This window comes from Pecten maximus, chromosome 1, assembly GCF_902652985.1.
Source record: "Pecten maximus chromosome 1, xPecMax1.1, whole genome shotgun sequence".
Taxonomy (NCBI): domain Eukaryota; kingdom Metazoa; phylum Mollusca; class Bivalvia; order Pectinida; family Pectinidae; genus Pecten; species Pecten maximus.
Genome location: NC_047015.1, coordinates 38,225,006 through 38,243,403, shown reverse-complemented (window position 1 = coordinate 38,243,403; position 18,398 = coordinate 38,225,006). Strand labels below are relative to the sequence as shown.

The following is an 18,398-nucleotide window of genomic DNA, read 5'->3' as shown; positions in this document are numbered from 1 at the left end:
TCATCAAATTTATATATATCTTTTATATTTATGTCAACATTTGTTTTAACTAATATCGATACCCCTCTACTCAGATTTGTACCATAGCTATGATAAAATGTACCAAAGTCTTTTACTTCCTCGTTTATAATATCTATTATTTCATCTGTTATATGTGTTTCGTTCAATAAACAAATATCTGCTTTTTGTTGTTTTATCCATTCATATAATCTTAGTCTTTTACATTTGTCTCTTAGCCCTTGGGCATTCAGAGAAGTTAAATGTAACACTTTCATTTCGATTTAATTTTTTGATCTTTTTTCTTTTTCTTAGGGTCGGTCTCCACTGGCGAAGGCGGAGTATGACTCTTTGAATCGCTTCTTTTTTCCCTTTTAACTGGTGTTCCAAATTCCTGCCGAGGCTTATTCACAAACATTTCCATTGTCCTTTGTGTTCCTGCCGCCTCTCCTTTGTCATCTTTCGTTGTTTGGATTCTTTTTTCTATCTTGGTTTGTGTTCTTTTCTGTCGTTGTTTCTTTCTCCTCGTCTTCCTCTATGTTTTCTATGTTGGTTTCCTCGTTGTTTACATCATTTTCTTCTTTCATTTGACACTGTGTCCGCTTTCGTTACAAGCCAGGCATTTCCAATCATTTTCACATTGTGTGTATGTGTGGCCTTCTTCTAAACACTTTGTACATTTTCGAGTATCATGTCTTGGCTGTCCGTAGTACCATACGTTGCCATAATATTTTCCCATTTGCATGTATTTTGGGAGATCTTTTTCATTTTTTTTTTTACAAAAACAATCCTATCTCCATTGTCGCAGTTGGTTAATTTATTGTTCACCCTCAGTTTCTCCCTGTACATTTCTAGTATGTCGCATCCCCCCTGTTCCAATGCTCTCGTTATCATTCCGTCATCCGCTGATAGCGGTATGTTTGATATTTTTAACATTGTTGTCATTTCAGGGTCATATTTGGGTTTTCTAGGGTTTTCAGGTACAAGGGAAACTTGTTTTCCCCTTATGTTTATCCCTCTGGTTAAAAGTGTTAATCGGTCTGTAAAGTTGTCGGCGTATATTCGCCACACATTACCGGTTCTTTGTATACCGCTAAGATGTTCTGCGAGAATGACATTTCCCAGACTTAAATAAATTTTCGTGTGATTCAAATATTGCTTATCAATGGTGTTTTGTCCGAAAACTTCATTTTCTTTCAAAAATACTGGTTTTGCTGTACCATATCAAGCTGGATATGAATTCTGCTCATCCTTATTGAACACCTGTACCAGTTTTGATCAAACCTGCACCCTTTAGGCCTATATATACTGCAAATTCTTCAGAGCTGATATCCACCGTCCACCTTAGTCAGCGGCCGATAACTCTATTTTTCTTAAGGACGCTTACTATTTTGGGACACCAGGTCTTATTCTTCTTTTCCTTTTTAAGTGAATGTTTATGCAAATCTTCATAATTGATTTTGAGTTAGAATCATGGTTTTGTTATTCTGTCGATATTTATTTTATTTCTTAAACAGTGTTTATTAATAACGGAAGTTCTAAAATTACATCATAGTGTTATCATATTGGTATCAATAATGCATTAATGTATTATATCCATCAAGTTAAAGCACTTTTTGAAATAATGGCGGTGCTTAACTTTTGTCCGAGTGCATACTTAGTATATAACATTCTTATACATATTACCCAAAACCAGAGATTTTTATACCGAACATTCCATAATGTCACCGCTATTAGTATCTAGTGTTGATATTATTCCTTTTTCTTTAAAAGTTGGAGAAAGGAGAGTAAACCCTGGGGAAGTCCATACCGTTAGACAGGTGACCCAGCATCTCATTTCTGATCAGGTAATTGTACCCGTGTCCTAAAGGATTCCTGCTATCTTATCATTGATAACATGTCCCATATTATAAGGTTATCTGGCAATTTCACATCTTTAGCCGAGACGCTATGTCGAATTCATTGTGCTAATTAGATATAGGCACACTTTTATTCAAGTATTTCATGCTCCCGAAAATTTTAAGTTAGTCGCCGATTTCCCGTCGTTCTGAGATGCTTGCACTGGCTGTAACTTCGGACACACTGAATTTGCTGATATAATTCTATTCAATATACATGTATTGCAAAACATATTCGGGTCTGTACGCTTAAGGGTAGCTAGATCAAAAGTCAAATTCTTACTACTGAGCTAATGGTATAAGGATAAAATTAACTTGAAATATGTAGGATTGCCAGGTTTGGATCCGTCCTCTAATTGTTTGTCATAATTCAAGGATATGTTATGGCTATAATTATATACTGTATTGAGTACCACCTTTGGTTTGGTTCGGTGTGCCACCTAACCTACCGTGTCAACTCACTACTATTTGAGTTCTTTCATCGATCATTTTATACGTTTTTGTTTAATTAAGTTTCAGATATATGATTATTCTACATGATTCTAATGTTATATGCACGCCAATACATTTCAGTTGTATTGTTTTTTTTCTGGGAGTATAGTCCATTGATCTTACTAATTTCTGATACTTGTTGATTGTAGGGTGGATCACAGGCGCTTGCATAGAAAATGTGATTTTCAAAAAAAAAAATATTTGACAGTGGTATGTCATTTTGTTTTAAACCCCTTTTTATTCAAATTTTCGAAACAGTATTACTTTCTTACTTGATTTCGATTTTAATACACTCGATATCAGTTTGCCCCTTAGTGTCTACAATCAGGGGCGGACACAGGATTTTTAATAAGGGGGCGTGCGAAATTAAGGGGGGGGGGGGGGGGTGTCCGCGGGTACTCCCCCTGAAAAAAATAGGTAAATGCAAAATCCTGCATTCTAGCGTATTTCACGATAGATTCATACCTGGTGTGTTTTATAAAAACTAGTATATGAGAGATGTTTTTTAATGATTTTATATCATTATTTCGCTGATTGATACGGGAATTCGTTTTTTAAGATACCCTTACTTTGACAATTTTAGGTGTGGGGGGGGGGGGGGGGGGTGCTTTAAATCCGCCAGTGACAATGTCAAAGAGTTTAACGCATTGTAAAGTATTCTTTGTAATACTGATTATCCATTAATTCCGCTTTACATCGCTCGCATATATAAAATTTAAGTTATTGATGAATTACCTGATTAATTGAGTGTGTAAGCATCAAACGCTACTCTAATAATAATCAAGCTGGCTGAAGTGCTTACAGAATCATGAAACTGAATTGAAATGAGAAAGAAAAGAGAATACTTGAGGGGCAGTAGTGGTTATTTTGTGTCAACGCCAGACTTTTATAGTATTTTAGGGCTAACGCCAGAATACCCAGAACAACCTCTTATTCTTATCGGTATTGTGTGTGGTGTATATATTTTTAACTAGTCATGTAGGAGTCCATTTTTTTTTAAATTGAAGATAGGCATAGCCCTAAATAGATGGCAAGTACAATAAAAAATTAAAATATCAAACAACTATCAGCTATTACCCCATCCAAATTTTAACTGTCTTGAACAAGTTATTGAGCACCGTTGTATGCAATCTTTTTGATTGAAAACGAAGTTCAACAACTACCGAAATGATGCAGTTGAAGAAAAGGAAAGGACGATTTTATCACTGCATGGCATTAAAATATTTTATCTTATTAGTCCGTGATATCGTAAACGACGTCCTGTGCATGCACCTGTAAAATAAAGTATGCCGAGATGACCCCAAAAAGTGCACCTGGTGACAGTCGATTATATAATCGCATGATCTTTGAACCCCGTATGTAAATGAAGAATCTGGACAGGCTGAGGGAGCCGTTTGAAAAATGGCGTTCTGAGTGAGGAATTCGGCGATGTTTTCACGGATTATTGTGTTTTGGATGTAACAATTCGTATTGAGTGACACGGTAGGTTAAATATGAATGTTTCCTGATGACGGTGGCATATAGTGTGCACCGTGTCAGTCTAAATAAATGTGTTTTTTAGTCGATTGAAGTGAGATGGGGTGCCGTTTCGCTCGTGGCGGTGTTTCCGGCCTTCTGTATTACATAGTACACATACCGCTGATATCATTTTTTTTCTTCTCATTTTCTATGCAAGCGCCTTTGGGGTGGATGTATACTCATACCGAGATACCTATTTAATTTTATTGACGCTAGAACCATTTATATATCAATCTGATAAACGAAAGCAAGAGGGATGTTACATTTAAAGTATTCTTAGGTGTCAATCATCTTCATGGTAATTAAATTAAAACCTTTCCCATTTATTAGTTCCCTACAAGTGAAACCAGAGGACTTTAGGTTTCCGTATGAACGTAACGCCGAAATTTGTCAGCGCTCTTTGAGGGATTTTGATCAAATTTCACACAATGATAAAACTATTGATATCTCCGACAAATTCGATGTGTACAATCATTCAAGCGTGACGATGGACCTGAAGAATCCAGCCTTTTCTGGAACATGTCATCTTCCTTTTTATCTAAGATCACCGTAGTGTTGATTCATTTAATCAATTTTGGGCAGGAGCGTCAATATTCTTTGTTTTAAAGTGCACTTCTATGACGTTGTGATTTGGTTCTGCATGCATATATATGTATAGGTAGCATTTCCATATTAACTTGTATTAATGCTTGCACTAAAATAGCTTATACATTTCGAATATCGGCGATAATACATGTAAATTCGTTCGTTTAACTATCAGGCCACTACTAATTGATTTGTTATGCTATCTACCATTGGCTGTCTTGCAAGCATTTTGTTTTCCCTTTGCATAGCAGCCATAAAAACAGTGGCCAGTAATTCAGTAATTACATTATTTATCTGTAACTAATTAAGCCTGTCATCACCAGCAGCTACTATCTCGTTTTTCCCACTGGTAACACTGTGTTATTTGTTATCCAAATTTCTAGTGTCTACACAACTAATTCGGTCGTCCCTTTATGGAATGATCACTATTTGATATCTAATCACTTCGAATATTGCAATATTTTGCCTCATCCAAACTTCCAGTCTTTGTTTTAGGAATAAGCATATTTTCTATTTGAAAATGAATTACCTTGATCCTCTTTTAAAATCGGAGATCAAGATAATTATTGGGTCATTTGCATGATCGCACGAAGAAAGTATGCTGGGTAGACGAACGTTGAGAATTTTACAAAAGACACACAAGTTTATACCGAACGATTAATGTATAACTGCTCTTTCGTCCTTCTAGGACATGTTGGTGATTCTAGGGGCCAAATTGTGAAAATTCAGAAGGGAAGGAAGAAAACAAAAAAGTTAGCCGTCACATACATTGATATGTAGAGGAGTGTGTGCCGTGCATTAGCCCCATAAGTTCATCAATTTCGTATAATATAGGTGTATATAGTCTGAACCAGTGCAATCGTTCATACGAATCTAGAAGTGGCGTGCAGGGTTAACAGTAAACTTCGAGGATTTACAGTTCCTAGTTTGTTCTTATAACACAGACCTACGTTTTAAGGCCACATGGTACACTACCGGAGCTTATCGCCTGCTTCCTTTTTATCTAGAGTGATCAAATTGGCAGAAATACGAAACCGAGTTTTGAAAGATACAAGTTATAAAAGACGAGGGGAAATATGTATGGTCGACATCATGGCCTCTCTGTAAAGGATTCAATTTATTTGAATGAAAATAAATGTGCGCGATGCTCGTTGATGTGCCTTGTTGATAAAGTAGAAGACGTTTACTTTTCCGGAACACTTGGTTTTATTCTCCTTGTAATATTTGATGTGTTTCTTTGTAAATCTATATCATCCGATTTTCCCTCGTTTTATCAAGTTTTTATCAAAATTGCTATTCTTTGGTTGTTGTTTTTTTCTATCTAGGTCACTACGCTATCTATACCAATATTGGGTTACCTGTCAACAACTTAATGCTTTGAAATGATAACAAGACAATGTTGGCATTGCAGAAATATTTAATATTAAAAGGGGAAATACGAATCAAAAATGTAAATAAAATAGATAAATGATAATAAGAAGTAAAAACATAGCTGCTGGTTTTGGCTTAGGATTAGGCTCCAAATACATACTCGTTCCAGATTTTATCAGCAAGGACGTTTCCAAACGCCTTGTTCGAGCTATCAGCTATGTTCAGCGATGCAGTAGTTTCTTTATAATTTTTTGGAGTGTCGTTTAGTCCGATACTGTAGGTGACAGTGAAAGGCTTCGCACTGTGTATATTGTGTGAGGGTATCTTGACCATATCTGATTTCCTGTAGGACACCTGTAGTCAAAGATGAATTTCAATATAGCTTATATTCTTTATAATCTATTATATTAATGTAAAAATAACAACATGTCGAACAAGCGCCATTTTCCTATACTTGTTGCAAATTGGCTCTTTCAAATATTATTACTATTTCTTATATTATTGTTTTCATCGCGTGTAACAACACGTTGCAGACATGATTGGCTGTAAGTTCCATTTTGCTTCAAGTTTGACGTCATAACTCCTAAGGGTCCCAAAAATTGTGACGGCACAAATGAGATTTAATATCAGGGTCAAATGCCAATTTCATGAATACATGAATTCGAAAAAATGTCACAGTAATGTGTTAAATAGGAGTTAGTATTTGTTTCCATTACATGCGAAATCCATGAAATAATTACGTTTTTTTAATTAGAAACTGCAAAGCACAAATACTCATAAATATGTAAAATCTGTCGTCATTGTGAGGTAGAACTATTTCTCAAAGGAAAAAATTCAACCGATGTTTAAAACTGGTAGGTCATGTACAATTAACACGTAAGGATGTCGATATGGGACGTTAGTTTATAGTCATAACAGCTGGTACATCATTCCAAGAAGTATGCCATCTTCAAAAAAATAATTTTCAAAATGGCTTCATTTTCAACTAACAATTATATTACACAATGTACGATATTGCAGTTTTAAGAAGTAAGTATTCTTTACCTTGGTTACGATGTTGTTCCCTTCATTGAGCCAATTGAAGATGGCGATTGTGTTGGCGTACTCTCGAAAGATATTGGCAGCTGCATCACCACAAACTGATTGAGAAGAAAAACGAAAGAATATCAAATAAGATTGAATATTTTGTCATAATTATTCTTCGGAGATTCGAACTATGAAGGAAGTATTTATTATTTCGGGGGAAAAGAAAGAAGTAGAATTACTGTAAAACATATTCTCCAATGAACATTTTTGGTGGTATGTTTTATACTGATACACTTAAGGAGTTTTCATTCACCGATGTAATACTGCATAATTTGATACTGGTTTTGATATTTTGTCTATTGAAATGGGATATTCGTATTTAAGCTTTATTTTCGTCATGCTTATTTCTATTGTTAGAACATCAAAACAATACAGTGTACTCGGAGGTTTTTAGTTTTAAAATGCTTACCGTCCCTCTGGATTTGTTCTGAACTTTTGCTTTCGGTGTTAATTAAGTCACAAGAAGGACACTGCGATGCGGCCCTTCTACGGCGACCAAAGAGGTCTGTAGATTCGTGAAGATAATAAGAATTAATTAGATAAAAACAAATCAACGCATGCATTTCACATATGGTAATCTGATAATGTTTACATAAACACTGACACAGCTTAATGATTAGTACTATTCTTACGTCTGATATAATACACCAATACATTTTGGTCGGACATAACAGGTTAAATCGAAGGTATTCATTAATGATCTTACTTAAAACATGTATTTTTGGCTGAAAATGATTGTATCAACCCTTAACAAAAAAAAGAGAAAAATATCACTTAAAATGCTAGTATTGATAAATATGTATAAGAAAAAAATACGTTGCTGTTTATAACATCGCTTTAAATTGACCAGAAGTAATGCGTACTAACTTTGCAGAAGAAATAGCCCTTTAACGGTAGTTAGAATAAAACGAGTCATCTCAATCCAGACCGAGGTAACGAACTTTATTGCATCTTTATCATTGAAATATAGAAATCTATCAAACTAATAAAACTTATATTTTCACTGTAGCGATTAGCAGTGAAGATATAAGATTTTGCAGTGAAAATAACAGTTTTCCGTTTTTGACCAATCAGAGCGAACCATTGTATTCACTTGGCGATTTTTACAATCGAAGCGAAGACAGATAAATTAGTTATTTTGCTGTATTTCTGAAATATTCCGACTTGTTTTTAACAAAATATGCACTTGACGTTAGCAATTCATGTACATATTCTCCAACAACAGCAGAAAACGCTTAAATTGCGTTGATCAGTCCTTCCAAAATGGCGCCATCAAGTTGACGTGGAATAACGTCATAAAGAGACGACGTCATTAATTATGCCACTGATTCCCGCACTTTTCGACACTATTCGATGATTTCAATTTTGTTTTCAAGTATAAAGAAAATTTAATGGTTTCCCTTTTAATATAACATATATTTTACTCGTATGACCGAATATTTCGATATTTTCACTCGTGCTTGCACTCGTGAAAATAACGTTATTCTGTCATACTCGTGAAATATATCTTATATTAAATGGGAAACCATTTTTAATATCTTCTTTATATTCGTTCAATATTTATCGCTATGGCTCGATGGAGTTAAACCCAACCAATCCTTCAATATGAAAACTGAACATAATAAAAGCACCCAGCACTACATTAAATAGAAAATCATATATATACCTCCAAACTTTTTGAAGCCTTCTCCGATTTTTTTCCCAACACCTGGTAATGTTTTAGTGAAAAAGGTTTTCACGGGCTTTCCAATTTTTTTCTCAATGAATTTGCCCACTTTCTTTCCCGTGTCTGGTAATGTGCCGGTGAAAAATTTTCCCACATGCTTTACACCGGTTTCGCCAATTTTTGGAATTGTCTTTGTAAAAAACTTTGGAAATTTCTTTGCAAAATTGCCTCGAAATACCAATCCTAGGGGAGCTGGTACCAGACCTAAAATCAATTTGTCCAAGTTAAGTTTGCCACGTCCCCCTGACTGGCCGCCAGAATTTTGGTTTCTGTAGAAAGACATAAAACATGCTAATAATATCGAGTAATTTTATTGAGATTTTGAACCAAATCGGAAGGTAAACACAATGTTATGTTATAAAATTATAATAATGCGGATTGCCGCTACGAAAAATCCAACAATCAAAGCACACCGCCCTACTATCAAGACCTAACCATGAAACGGTAACAATTATTTATTATGTAAAGAATTTTCCATTCATACCTTTCAATGCAGTCAAGACAGGTATCGATGGTCCGGTTCACTTCCGTTTCACATTTTACCGATACACTTGCAAACCTTGCTTCCAGATCAGGAAAATCGTTATTGAATCTTGCTATGTAGTTTTCTAGTATGTATTCATTTAATTCTGTGACCTCTGTATGAAGAAAGGTAAAACAAATAGAGTATGATAAACGGATGATTGTGCGCTTAATTGAATATATCTGTACCACATAGTGGCCATATCATCGCAAACGCAATTAAAACGCAGTTCAATCACTATAGGATTTGAACAGTGATTTATTTTTCGACATTTTATATATGTCATATATGTATATAACTGTTAGTTTGTCTTATCCATGTTATCTCGTCATGTTCCCTTTATCAATGCCCGAAAAAATGTCTTCTGTTGTGCCATCTACGATTTATTTTTTTATATAATGTAATGTATGTTTGCCATTGTTTTATTGCATTAGTCTCCACCATTGTTTCTCTGCATTATTGTAAGCTGTCCTCACCCCGATTACTTTTTCTGTATTATTATTGTCCAAACCATTGTTTTCCTGTATTACTATAAGTTGTCCCCATAATTATTTTTCTGTATTATTATAAGCTCTCCTCGCCATTGTTTTCTTGTATTATCATAAGCTGTCCCAACCATTGTTTTACTGTACCGGAGAAACCGACGTGGTCGGACAGATCACCCCCATACCATTTCACTTCCAATCGGGGAATCGAACCCCGACTATTTATGTGAAAGGCAAGTGCATTACCACTGCGCCAATACCACCCTATTTATGAGAGTATGAACAGTAAACTGATTCCAGTTCGGTAGGAAGGAATATTATTATATTTCATGATATACCTTAAAATCTAATCGATCTCTAACAGTTTTATTAACTTGATTAGGAATGGTAAAAATGCATCCTCATTACGAAATATAAACAGAAAAAACCTAAACGAGAATTACATCAAAGAATAAATATTCAACATCAACTAAACAGCGATTCTCGTGTGCAACGTGAAAGTTATACACATGTAAGAGAGTCCGTAATTTATCTCAGGAGAAAAAAAATGCGAATAAATTAGAATATTATTAAATTTTCGTAGCACATTTAAGTGATAAATTTCCATATGAATGATGGAAATGTTACATAATAATAAAGCTAAATAACATTGCGTTCTACACTCATATAAACGATAGTCGTTCTTTTATAACTCATCGCTTTTGAAAATAAGAAGACTGAATTATTATTTCATTTTCAATTCTATTTCCTCTGTTAACAAAATAGATAAGTAAATGAATAATGGAGGTCCTGATAGGGTAATATTTACCAATGTTAGCTCTATCAATGTACGTTCTAGCCTAGCCTGTCTAGTTGGAAACAGTGCTAATGTCAATACAACCAGTAAAGTAAGGAAAATTCAAAATCTGGTAAATCTGCGACTTTTTTATGTTTTAAATAGTCAAAAACAGCGTTTAGGCTGGATTTGATTAAAATAATCAATTTGAAAAATAACAATTACATTATGGAGCATAAAAACAATTCAAGCTTGTTTAATTTATAACAAATGTTTGCACAGGTTTTCAATAAGTAAAACTGCATTAATTTAAAAAAAAAAACGTCTTTAGATCTATATCTAAATACCCTGACCAAAACATCATTGTTACTTATCATACGATATCAATAAACATAAATAAATATACATATTGATGACAACTCACTTTCATCGCTTGTGTAGACTTGGCCCGCTGTCAGCCCGAAGTTGAGCAGGCTAAAGCAGAAAAAAACTATCAGGATCATGTTTGACGTCCGTTTCCTATCCGGTCAGGATGACTGTGATATTTGCACAATTTTGTTTCTCTTTTATAAGTATTGAGTCTGTAACAGGCTTGGTACTTAATTATCACAACCTACGTAAATCATGAACAGATTCACGAAATCAGAACACGTGATCAGGGCAGTTCTAGGAAGAAAAATGAACCACGTCATGCATCTAATTAATTAAATACGTGTTGTTTGTTTTTCATAAAATCTGACAATTTGTTTGTTGTTATATCAGGATTAACAATAAATATAACGACACTCACTTTATTTTTCCGAATATGCATTTAAATGAGAAAATGTATTAGTAAAAGCATGTCGCCGGAGGACATGTGGCCAGAAGGTACCATTAAATATACAGGTCCACGTGTGACGGACAGTTTAATTAGAAGTATGTGCCGATGTAATGCTATAACATTTTCCTTAATTTGTGCTTATTTTTTAAATTTATTCTAACCACAACGTTGTTCTTTGAAGCGAACAGGAAATAATGTGCCTTAAAATGTCTTGCTTGTTTTATACTTCTAGTTGGCCCCTATAGCCTATATGTTTTTTTTCTGTTCGACTCTTATTTGGGATTGACACATATTCTACAATTTGTCTTATCTTGTTGGGGTCCCGAGACCAGATCCTCACGTGACGTTGGCTATTGTTGTCTCCTAGTCCCCATCATCATGTGTATTTGGCTGTTTGTGTCTCCTACAACCCCATCCTCATATGACTTTGGCTGTTGGTGTCCCCTAGACCCCACCCTCATGTGACGTTGGCTGTTGGTGTCCCCTACAACCCCATCCTCATATGACTTTGGCTGTTGGTGTCCCCTAGACCCCACCCTCATGTGAAGTTGGCTGTTGGTGTCCCTTACAACCCCATCCTCATATGACTTTGGCTGTTGGTGTCTCCTAGACCCCACCCTCATGTGAAGTTGGCTGTTGGAGTCCCCTAGACCCCACCCTCATGTGACGTTGGCTGTTGGTGTCTCCTAGACCCCACCCTCATGTGAAGTTGGCTGTTGGTGTCTCCTAGACCCCACCTTCATGTGACGTTGGCTGTTGGTGTCTCCTAGACCCCACCCTCATGTGACGTTGGCTGTTGGTGTCTCCTAGACCCCACCCTCATGTGAAGTTGGCTGTTGGAGTCCCCTAGACCCCACCCTCATGTGACGTTGGCTGTTGGTGTCTCCTAGACCCCACCCTCATGTGACGTTGGCTGTTGGTGTCCCCTAGACTCCCATCTCATGTGATGTTGTCTATTTGTGTCCCCGAGACTCCCATCTCAGGTGACATTGGTTATTGGTTTCCCCCAGACACATGTCGCCTTGTGACTGGCTGTTGGTGTCCCCTAGACCCCAATACTCATATGACTTTGGCTGCTGGTGTCCCCAATTTTTAAGTGATTTTGGCTGTGGTGTCACCTAGACCACAATCTATATATAACTGGCTGTTCGTGCCCCAAAAGACCCCAAAGCTCATTTGATTTTGGCTGTAGTATCACCTACACCACCATCCACTTATAATGGGCGGTTCGTGCCCCCAAGACACCAAAGCTCATTTGACTTTAGCTGTAGGTATCCCCTAGACCATATCCTCATGTTGCGTTGGCTGTAAGTGTCCCCTAGACCCCAACCACATGTGATTTTGGCTGTTGGTGTCCCCTAGTCCCCATCCTCATGTGATTTTGGCTGTTGGTGTCCCAATACGCCTGTCATTGCGTGATCCTGGCTCTTGACTGTTTGACTCCCCATGTCTTTATGTGAATCCCTATGTATACCTGTCCGCATGTGACCCTTGCTGTTGGAATCCTATACAAACTTCTCCTTATATGACCCTGTCTGTTTAAAAAAAAAAACTTAACAAACCCATCCTTATATGTCCAAAACAAACCAGACACTTCGAGTGTCCACATTCCATACACCACTCAATACCACACTCCATACACCACTCAATACCACACTCCATACACCACTCCATACCACACTCCATACACCACTCCATACACAACTCCATTTCACACTCCGTACACCACTCCGTACACCACTCCGTACACCACTCCGTACACCACTCCATACCACACTCCATACACCACTCCATACCACACTCCATACACAACTCCATATCACACTCCGTACACCACTCCGTACACCACTCCGTACACCACTCCATACCACACTCCATACACCACTCCATACACCACTCCATACTTTGAGGACCCAAAATTATATAAATTTATTAATTATTTTTTAGCAACTAATATTACATCATAAACCATGCTTTTAATTCCACATATTGGTCAATTTGTAATCCTTTTAAAAATTAAGATTAGCTTTTGTTGTATATAAAGCGGTTTTTAATAATTAAGTAAATGTTTGTCCTAACACAGTTAAAACTGTTTAGAATAGTTTTTTTAATAGTTACAGTATATATCGCATATGTAATGGTATCTTTGATGTAAACATAACTGATCTGGCCAGCGCCATATGTCATTATTTTGCTAATTGATCAATTATCTCTAAGCTTTTAGCTTGCCTACATGATGTATTTAACTAAGGGCAATATGTAAATAAAGAACAGGTGTATCGGACATATAAACAAATTGAACAGGTCATAGCGTAAGGTTAAAGTGACAGTTTGAAAATTGGTAACAAAAGTTTTGATGTTTTGTTTTGATCTAGTGACATGACAAGTTTGTTTGTGGTCATAACTTATCACTGTCATGAAACATTGTTATCAACATTTGCATTTCTGTTGTACACATATTTCGATATAGCTACTTATCACAGATGGGAGGGGGTTGGGGGAGGACGCTCAACTTGAGACAAAAGTGAGGCAGAACTGTCAAGGGAGACAAGCTAGAGTAGATATTTGTTTAGGAAAGAGTCGCTTTCAATGATGTAATTGGGGAAATGCTAACGCCCTACCTGCAAGGCAAAATCCTGAACAATTCGTTTTTTTAACTTCAAGTAATTTTCAGCAAAACGTGCGTATTATTTGATGCTCCTTGATTTTGTTTTCTTCCTCGGGGTACTTATTATATCAACCGTGATGTGGTAGATTACAGCCATAGCTACTTCATATCAAATTCCTCTCATTTTCTACTGTATTCAATTATGTTATATGATCTATCAACTTTGAAACCTATTAAATTTGCTGTAAATATGTTGTTTTACCACATAATTTTCATGTTATTTGTGTGATTAATCTCTAACTTGATTTGTGCATTGGTCACATGTGAAATAATGCATAGCGGAGCGGTGAAGATTTGATAATATGCCTGTTTCTATTATTCAAATTGTTACATCATACGTTATCGGCGTCATATGCGTTGAAAAGGCAAATGAAATAAAACAATCAGTCCATTTATGTTTGAAGAACACGACTGTATTAGTAATCAACAGAAACCCCACTCATTTTTAGCTCACCTGGACCGAAGGTCCGATGAGCTTATGTCATGGCGCGGCGTCCGTCGTCCGTCCGTCGTCCGTCAACATTTGCTTCAAATCGCTACTAGTCAAAAAGTTCTTTTTGGATTTTGACCAAATTTGGTCAGAAACATTCTGAAAGGGCACAGATTTTGCATTAATGGTGACTCTGACACCCAAGGGGCCAAAGGGGCGGGGCCCAATAGGGGAAATAGATGTAATGCCTTTAAATCGCTACTAGTCATAAAGTTATGAATGGATTTGATCCCAATTTGGTCAGAAACATCCTTGGGAGAAGGGGAACAGATTTTGCATTAATGGTGACTCTGACCCCAAAGTGGCCAAAGGGGCGGGGCCCAATAGGGGAAATAGAGGTAATGCCTTTAAATCGCTACTTGTCATGAAGTTATGAGTGAATTTGAACCCAATTAATTCAGAAACATGCTTGGGGGAAGGGGAACAGATTTTGCATAAATGGTGACTCTGACCCCCAAGGGGCCAAAGGGGCGGGGCCCAATAGGGGAAATAGAAGTAATTCCTTTGAATAGCTACTAGTCATAAAGTTATGAATGGATATTAAACCCAAATTGGTCAGAAACATCCATTGCAGAAGGGGATCAGATTTTGTGTAAATGGTGACTCTGATCCCCAAGGGGCCGGAGGGGCGGGGCCCAATAGGGGAAATAGAGGTAATGCCTTTAAATTGCTACTAGCCATAAAGTTATGAATGAATGTGAACCCAATTTGGTCAGAAATATCCTTGGGGGAAGGGGAACAGATTTTGCATAAATGGTGAATCTGACCCCCAAGGGGTCAAAGGGGCGGGGCCCAATAGGGGAAATAGAAGTAATTCCTTTGAATAGCTACTAGTCATAAAGTTATGAATGGATTTGAACCCAAATTGGTCAGAAACATCCTTTGCAGAAGGGGGATCAGATTTTGCGTAAATGGTGACTCTGATCCCCAAGGGGCCGGAGGGGCGGGGCCCAATAGGGGAAATAGAGGTAATGCCTTCAAATTGCTACTAGCCATAAAGTTATGAATGGATATGAACCCAATTTAGTCAGAAACATGCTTGGGGGAAGGGGAACAGATTTTGCATAAATGGTGACTCTGATCCCCAAGGGGCCGGAGGATGGGGCCCCATAGGGGAAATAAAGGTAATTTCTTTAAATCGCTATCAGTCATAAAGTTATGAATGCATGTTGTAAAATCAATCCTTTAGGTCTTTCAGACCCTTAGAGAGTCTGGACTTAGTTATTTCTTTAAAGCAGTTGGGATCCCCACACTATAACCATATATACAACGAATTGAACATGAACATTATTTTGACATTTGGTCAAATCCAACCAGGTGAGCGATACAGGCCCCACGGGCCTCTTGTTATTAGGAGCTGTGGAACAGTGACCTACTGTTATAATCGCCGCGACTTCCCCGAGAACAAATTCATTCGGTACTTTTGGGGAATCAAAATATCGCTTATTTCTAAGAGAAATCCCGATGAGTTCAGGATGGGACCGGAAAGTATTCTTCCCAAACAATACAAACAATTAACACACTTTATCCCCTTCCGGGAATTTTTATTATTAGTATTTGTCTAGCAAAAAGATTCACTCTTTTATACGTTTGAAGGCATATGTTAAAGATAAATAAATGATACAAAAAGCGTAAAAATCCTATACAAAGACCTGTTTTATCATTGAATATTCCGAACTATTTTCTGCGCAAATTGATACCCTTGCTGCCTGGCTTTTACAAGGGGAGGTAACCTTATACATTCTGATGGAACATCATAAAGACAGCTTTTGGGTTGTCAAAATGGCCCTCAACCGTCGAATACTGGTTTTTTAGTCTGGTATTTTACGATTGGCAATCGATAAGTGAAAAATCCGATTGTGTTTCTAAATTTTAAACTTAAAATGAAAGTAGAAAAATTCTGATTGGTTCAGGCGTGACGTCTACAATGTATTCCGAGAAAAAAGGCCAACAAAAATAACCGTGCTGGCTGAAGTGATTTAGGTGAAACCTAACGTTAGCTTGTTTCCGCAACGGAGTTTCCGATAGCAATAAAGATGTTGCATTATTAAATTAGTCGATACTAAAATACTTGTACCATGGCCTGATATTCAACAAATCACCAGAACGGATACGGCAGGCTATACATTTCTGAGTTTTTTTCTATCAAAGACTAAATATCTAATCATGATACAGATCAATTAATATATGGAGAGAGTAGGGGGGCAGTAAATTGATTACAATTTAGAAACCTAGGAACCAAAAAATACTGAAACAGTATTATTCACAGGAAACATAATAAATGCATAGGGAATCGCGATGTGGTTTATCGAGAAACATTGCGTACACAGCAAGATTAATCAACCTTAGAATTAAACTTCATCAAAGTATGTCAATTCAAGTTTAAAAAAAGCAATTTTGCATCTTTCAGCAAAACGTTAATGTAACCGCAACCTTTTAAAGTAAATGTAATTCCTAAAATGACACAGGATAATTATCAGTAAAACATCAAGGAATGCACTAACATCTCTTCTTAAATCCTGCCATTTTATATGTATATACTACTTACTTTTCTTCTTTATTCCGATCCCTCATGCATAGCACCTATGACTGGCCTCGACACTTTGATTTCATGTTATATTTATGTAACTTTTAAAAAAAAAGTAGCAAAATGTTCCGTTTGGAAATAAAAAGTTATCCGACTTTTTTTCGAGGACCTGATTTAGAATAGGTATTGAAGTGAAATGATTTATGATAACATTTCCAATAACATCCATTAGAAGAATGGATGGAGCGTAAGGTAAGAGAACATGCAAGTTTTGGTCTTCTTTTTACGTTTAATATTTTCCAACTATATCGTGTGTGACTGTATAGTACTCCTAGATGGAAGCTAAGGGTCTTATATAAGGTGCTTATCAATTGTATGACCTTAGGGTCTCTGAGAAGGGAGCAGTTCTTTTTATAATTTATGTAATGAAATATCATTTGTCAGCGGATCGCTTATGCTACGTATCGCCTCATTACATGTCCATATACGCGATATTTTTGATGTCGTCCAAGAAATACGATAGCACACGGATCGTTGTTTATATTTTATTGGCTTTTGTACAAAATGTATATAAAAAAAATTTAATACACGAAACATACAAGAAAATGGAGCTAAATGTTATGTATATGAATATGCCGAATGATGAAAAAAGTTGTATCATACAGCTGTTCCCTCCACCTAGGACTCGCCAGGGATGCTAGTGGCCAAACATGTAGAAATCCAAAATAGTAGTCACGTGGATTCATAACAATCCTAATGAAATGTTGATTAAATGGGAGGTGCATCCACCCAAGAAATATTTCAATTGGGTGAAGTTTGGATATTGGGGAAAATATATTTAAGAAATAATTAACGATGAATCGTGTATTGTTGCAGGATATACAACGAGGACGAGGAGATTTTGCTATTAAATTAATAACGAAGGCCGCAGGCCTGAGTTATCAATTAAAATTGCAAAATATCCGAGTCCGAGTTGTATATCCTGCAACAATACACGAGTCAAAGTTGATTATTTCTATTCTACCATGTACTGTTTAGTTCTGAGATCGACCTCTATCTAATAGAAACACAACAGAGAAACTCCGGGAAAACTTTGTAATTTATTTCTTGAGTATTGCATTATTGATGAAATATACATTTCTTTACAGGCACTACAGTACTACGATCAAGAGCATCTATCATATGGCATTGATTTTGAAAATTAAAAAAAAAAAAGGATTAAAAAAAAGAGGGAAAATGGGGCCTCCGTAGGATTCGAACTCGCGTCGTGATAAAAATTTATTGAAAGACTAACCCATTAGCCCACTCGGCTATAGTAACCTTACATAAATCGTGCGAATATTAGATATATAAAACTGTAACAGCCGTGACTCACGAGCGTGTATTATTGGAAAATAATACATGGTTTTAAACCAATCAAAACTGGCGTTGCTAAGC

General features: G+C 36.5%; 1 protein-coding gene across 1 annotated transcript; it reads right to left on the bottom strand.

Annotated features, from left to right (window-relative positions):
• Nucleotides 1-5,889: 5,889 nt before the first annotated feature.
• On the bottom strand, nt 5,890-11,012 carry LOC117332813. Its single transcript, XM_033891862.1, has 6 exons — nt 10,881-11,012; nt 9,158-9,311; nt 8,614-8,942; nt 7,357-7,452; nt 6,906-7,000; nt 5,890-6,215 (listed from the first exon to the last, which is right to left on the bottom strand). Exons 1-6 carry the CDS (start codon nt 10,957-10,959, stop codon nt 6,003-6,005), a joined length of 966 nt encoding a protein of 321 aa, XP_033747753.1. The 5' UTR covers nt 10,960-11,012; the 3' UTR covers nt 5,890-6,002.
• Between the last annotated feature and the right edge of the window lie 7,386 nt (nt 11,013-18,398).

Coding starts and splice junctions, on each gene's coding strand:
- LOC117332813 (XM_033891862.1), bottom strand. CDS start 10,959: ATGATCCTGATAGTTTTTTTCTGCTTTAGCCTGCTCAACTTCGGGCTG. Junction 7,453..8,613: donor AGGCTTCAAAAAGTTTGGAG/GTATATATATGA, acceptor ACGAATCTACAG/ACCTCTTTGGTCGCCGTAGA. Junction 6,216..6,905: donor GGAACAACATCGTAACCAAG/GTAAAGAATACT, acceptor CTTTGACTACAG/GTGTCCTACAGGAAATCAGA.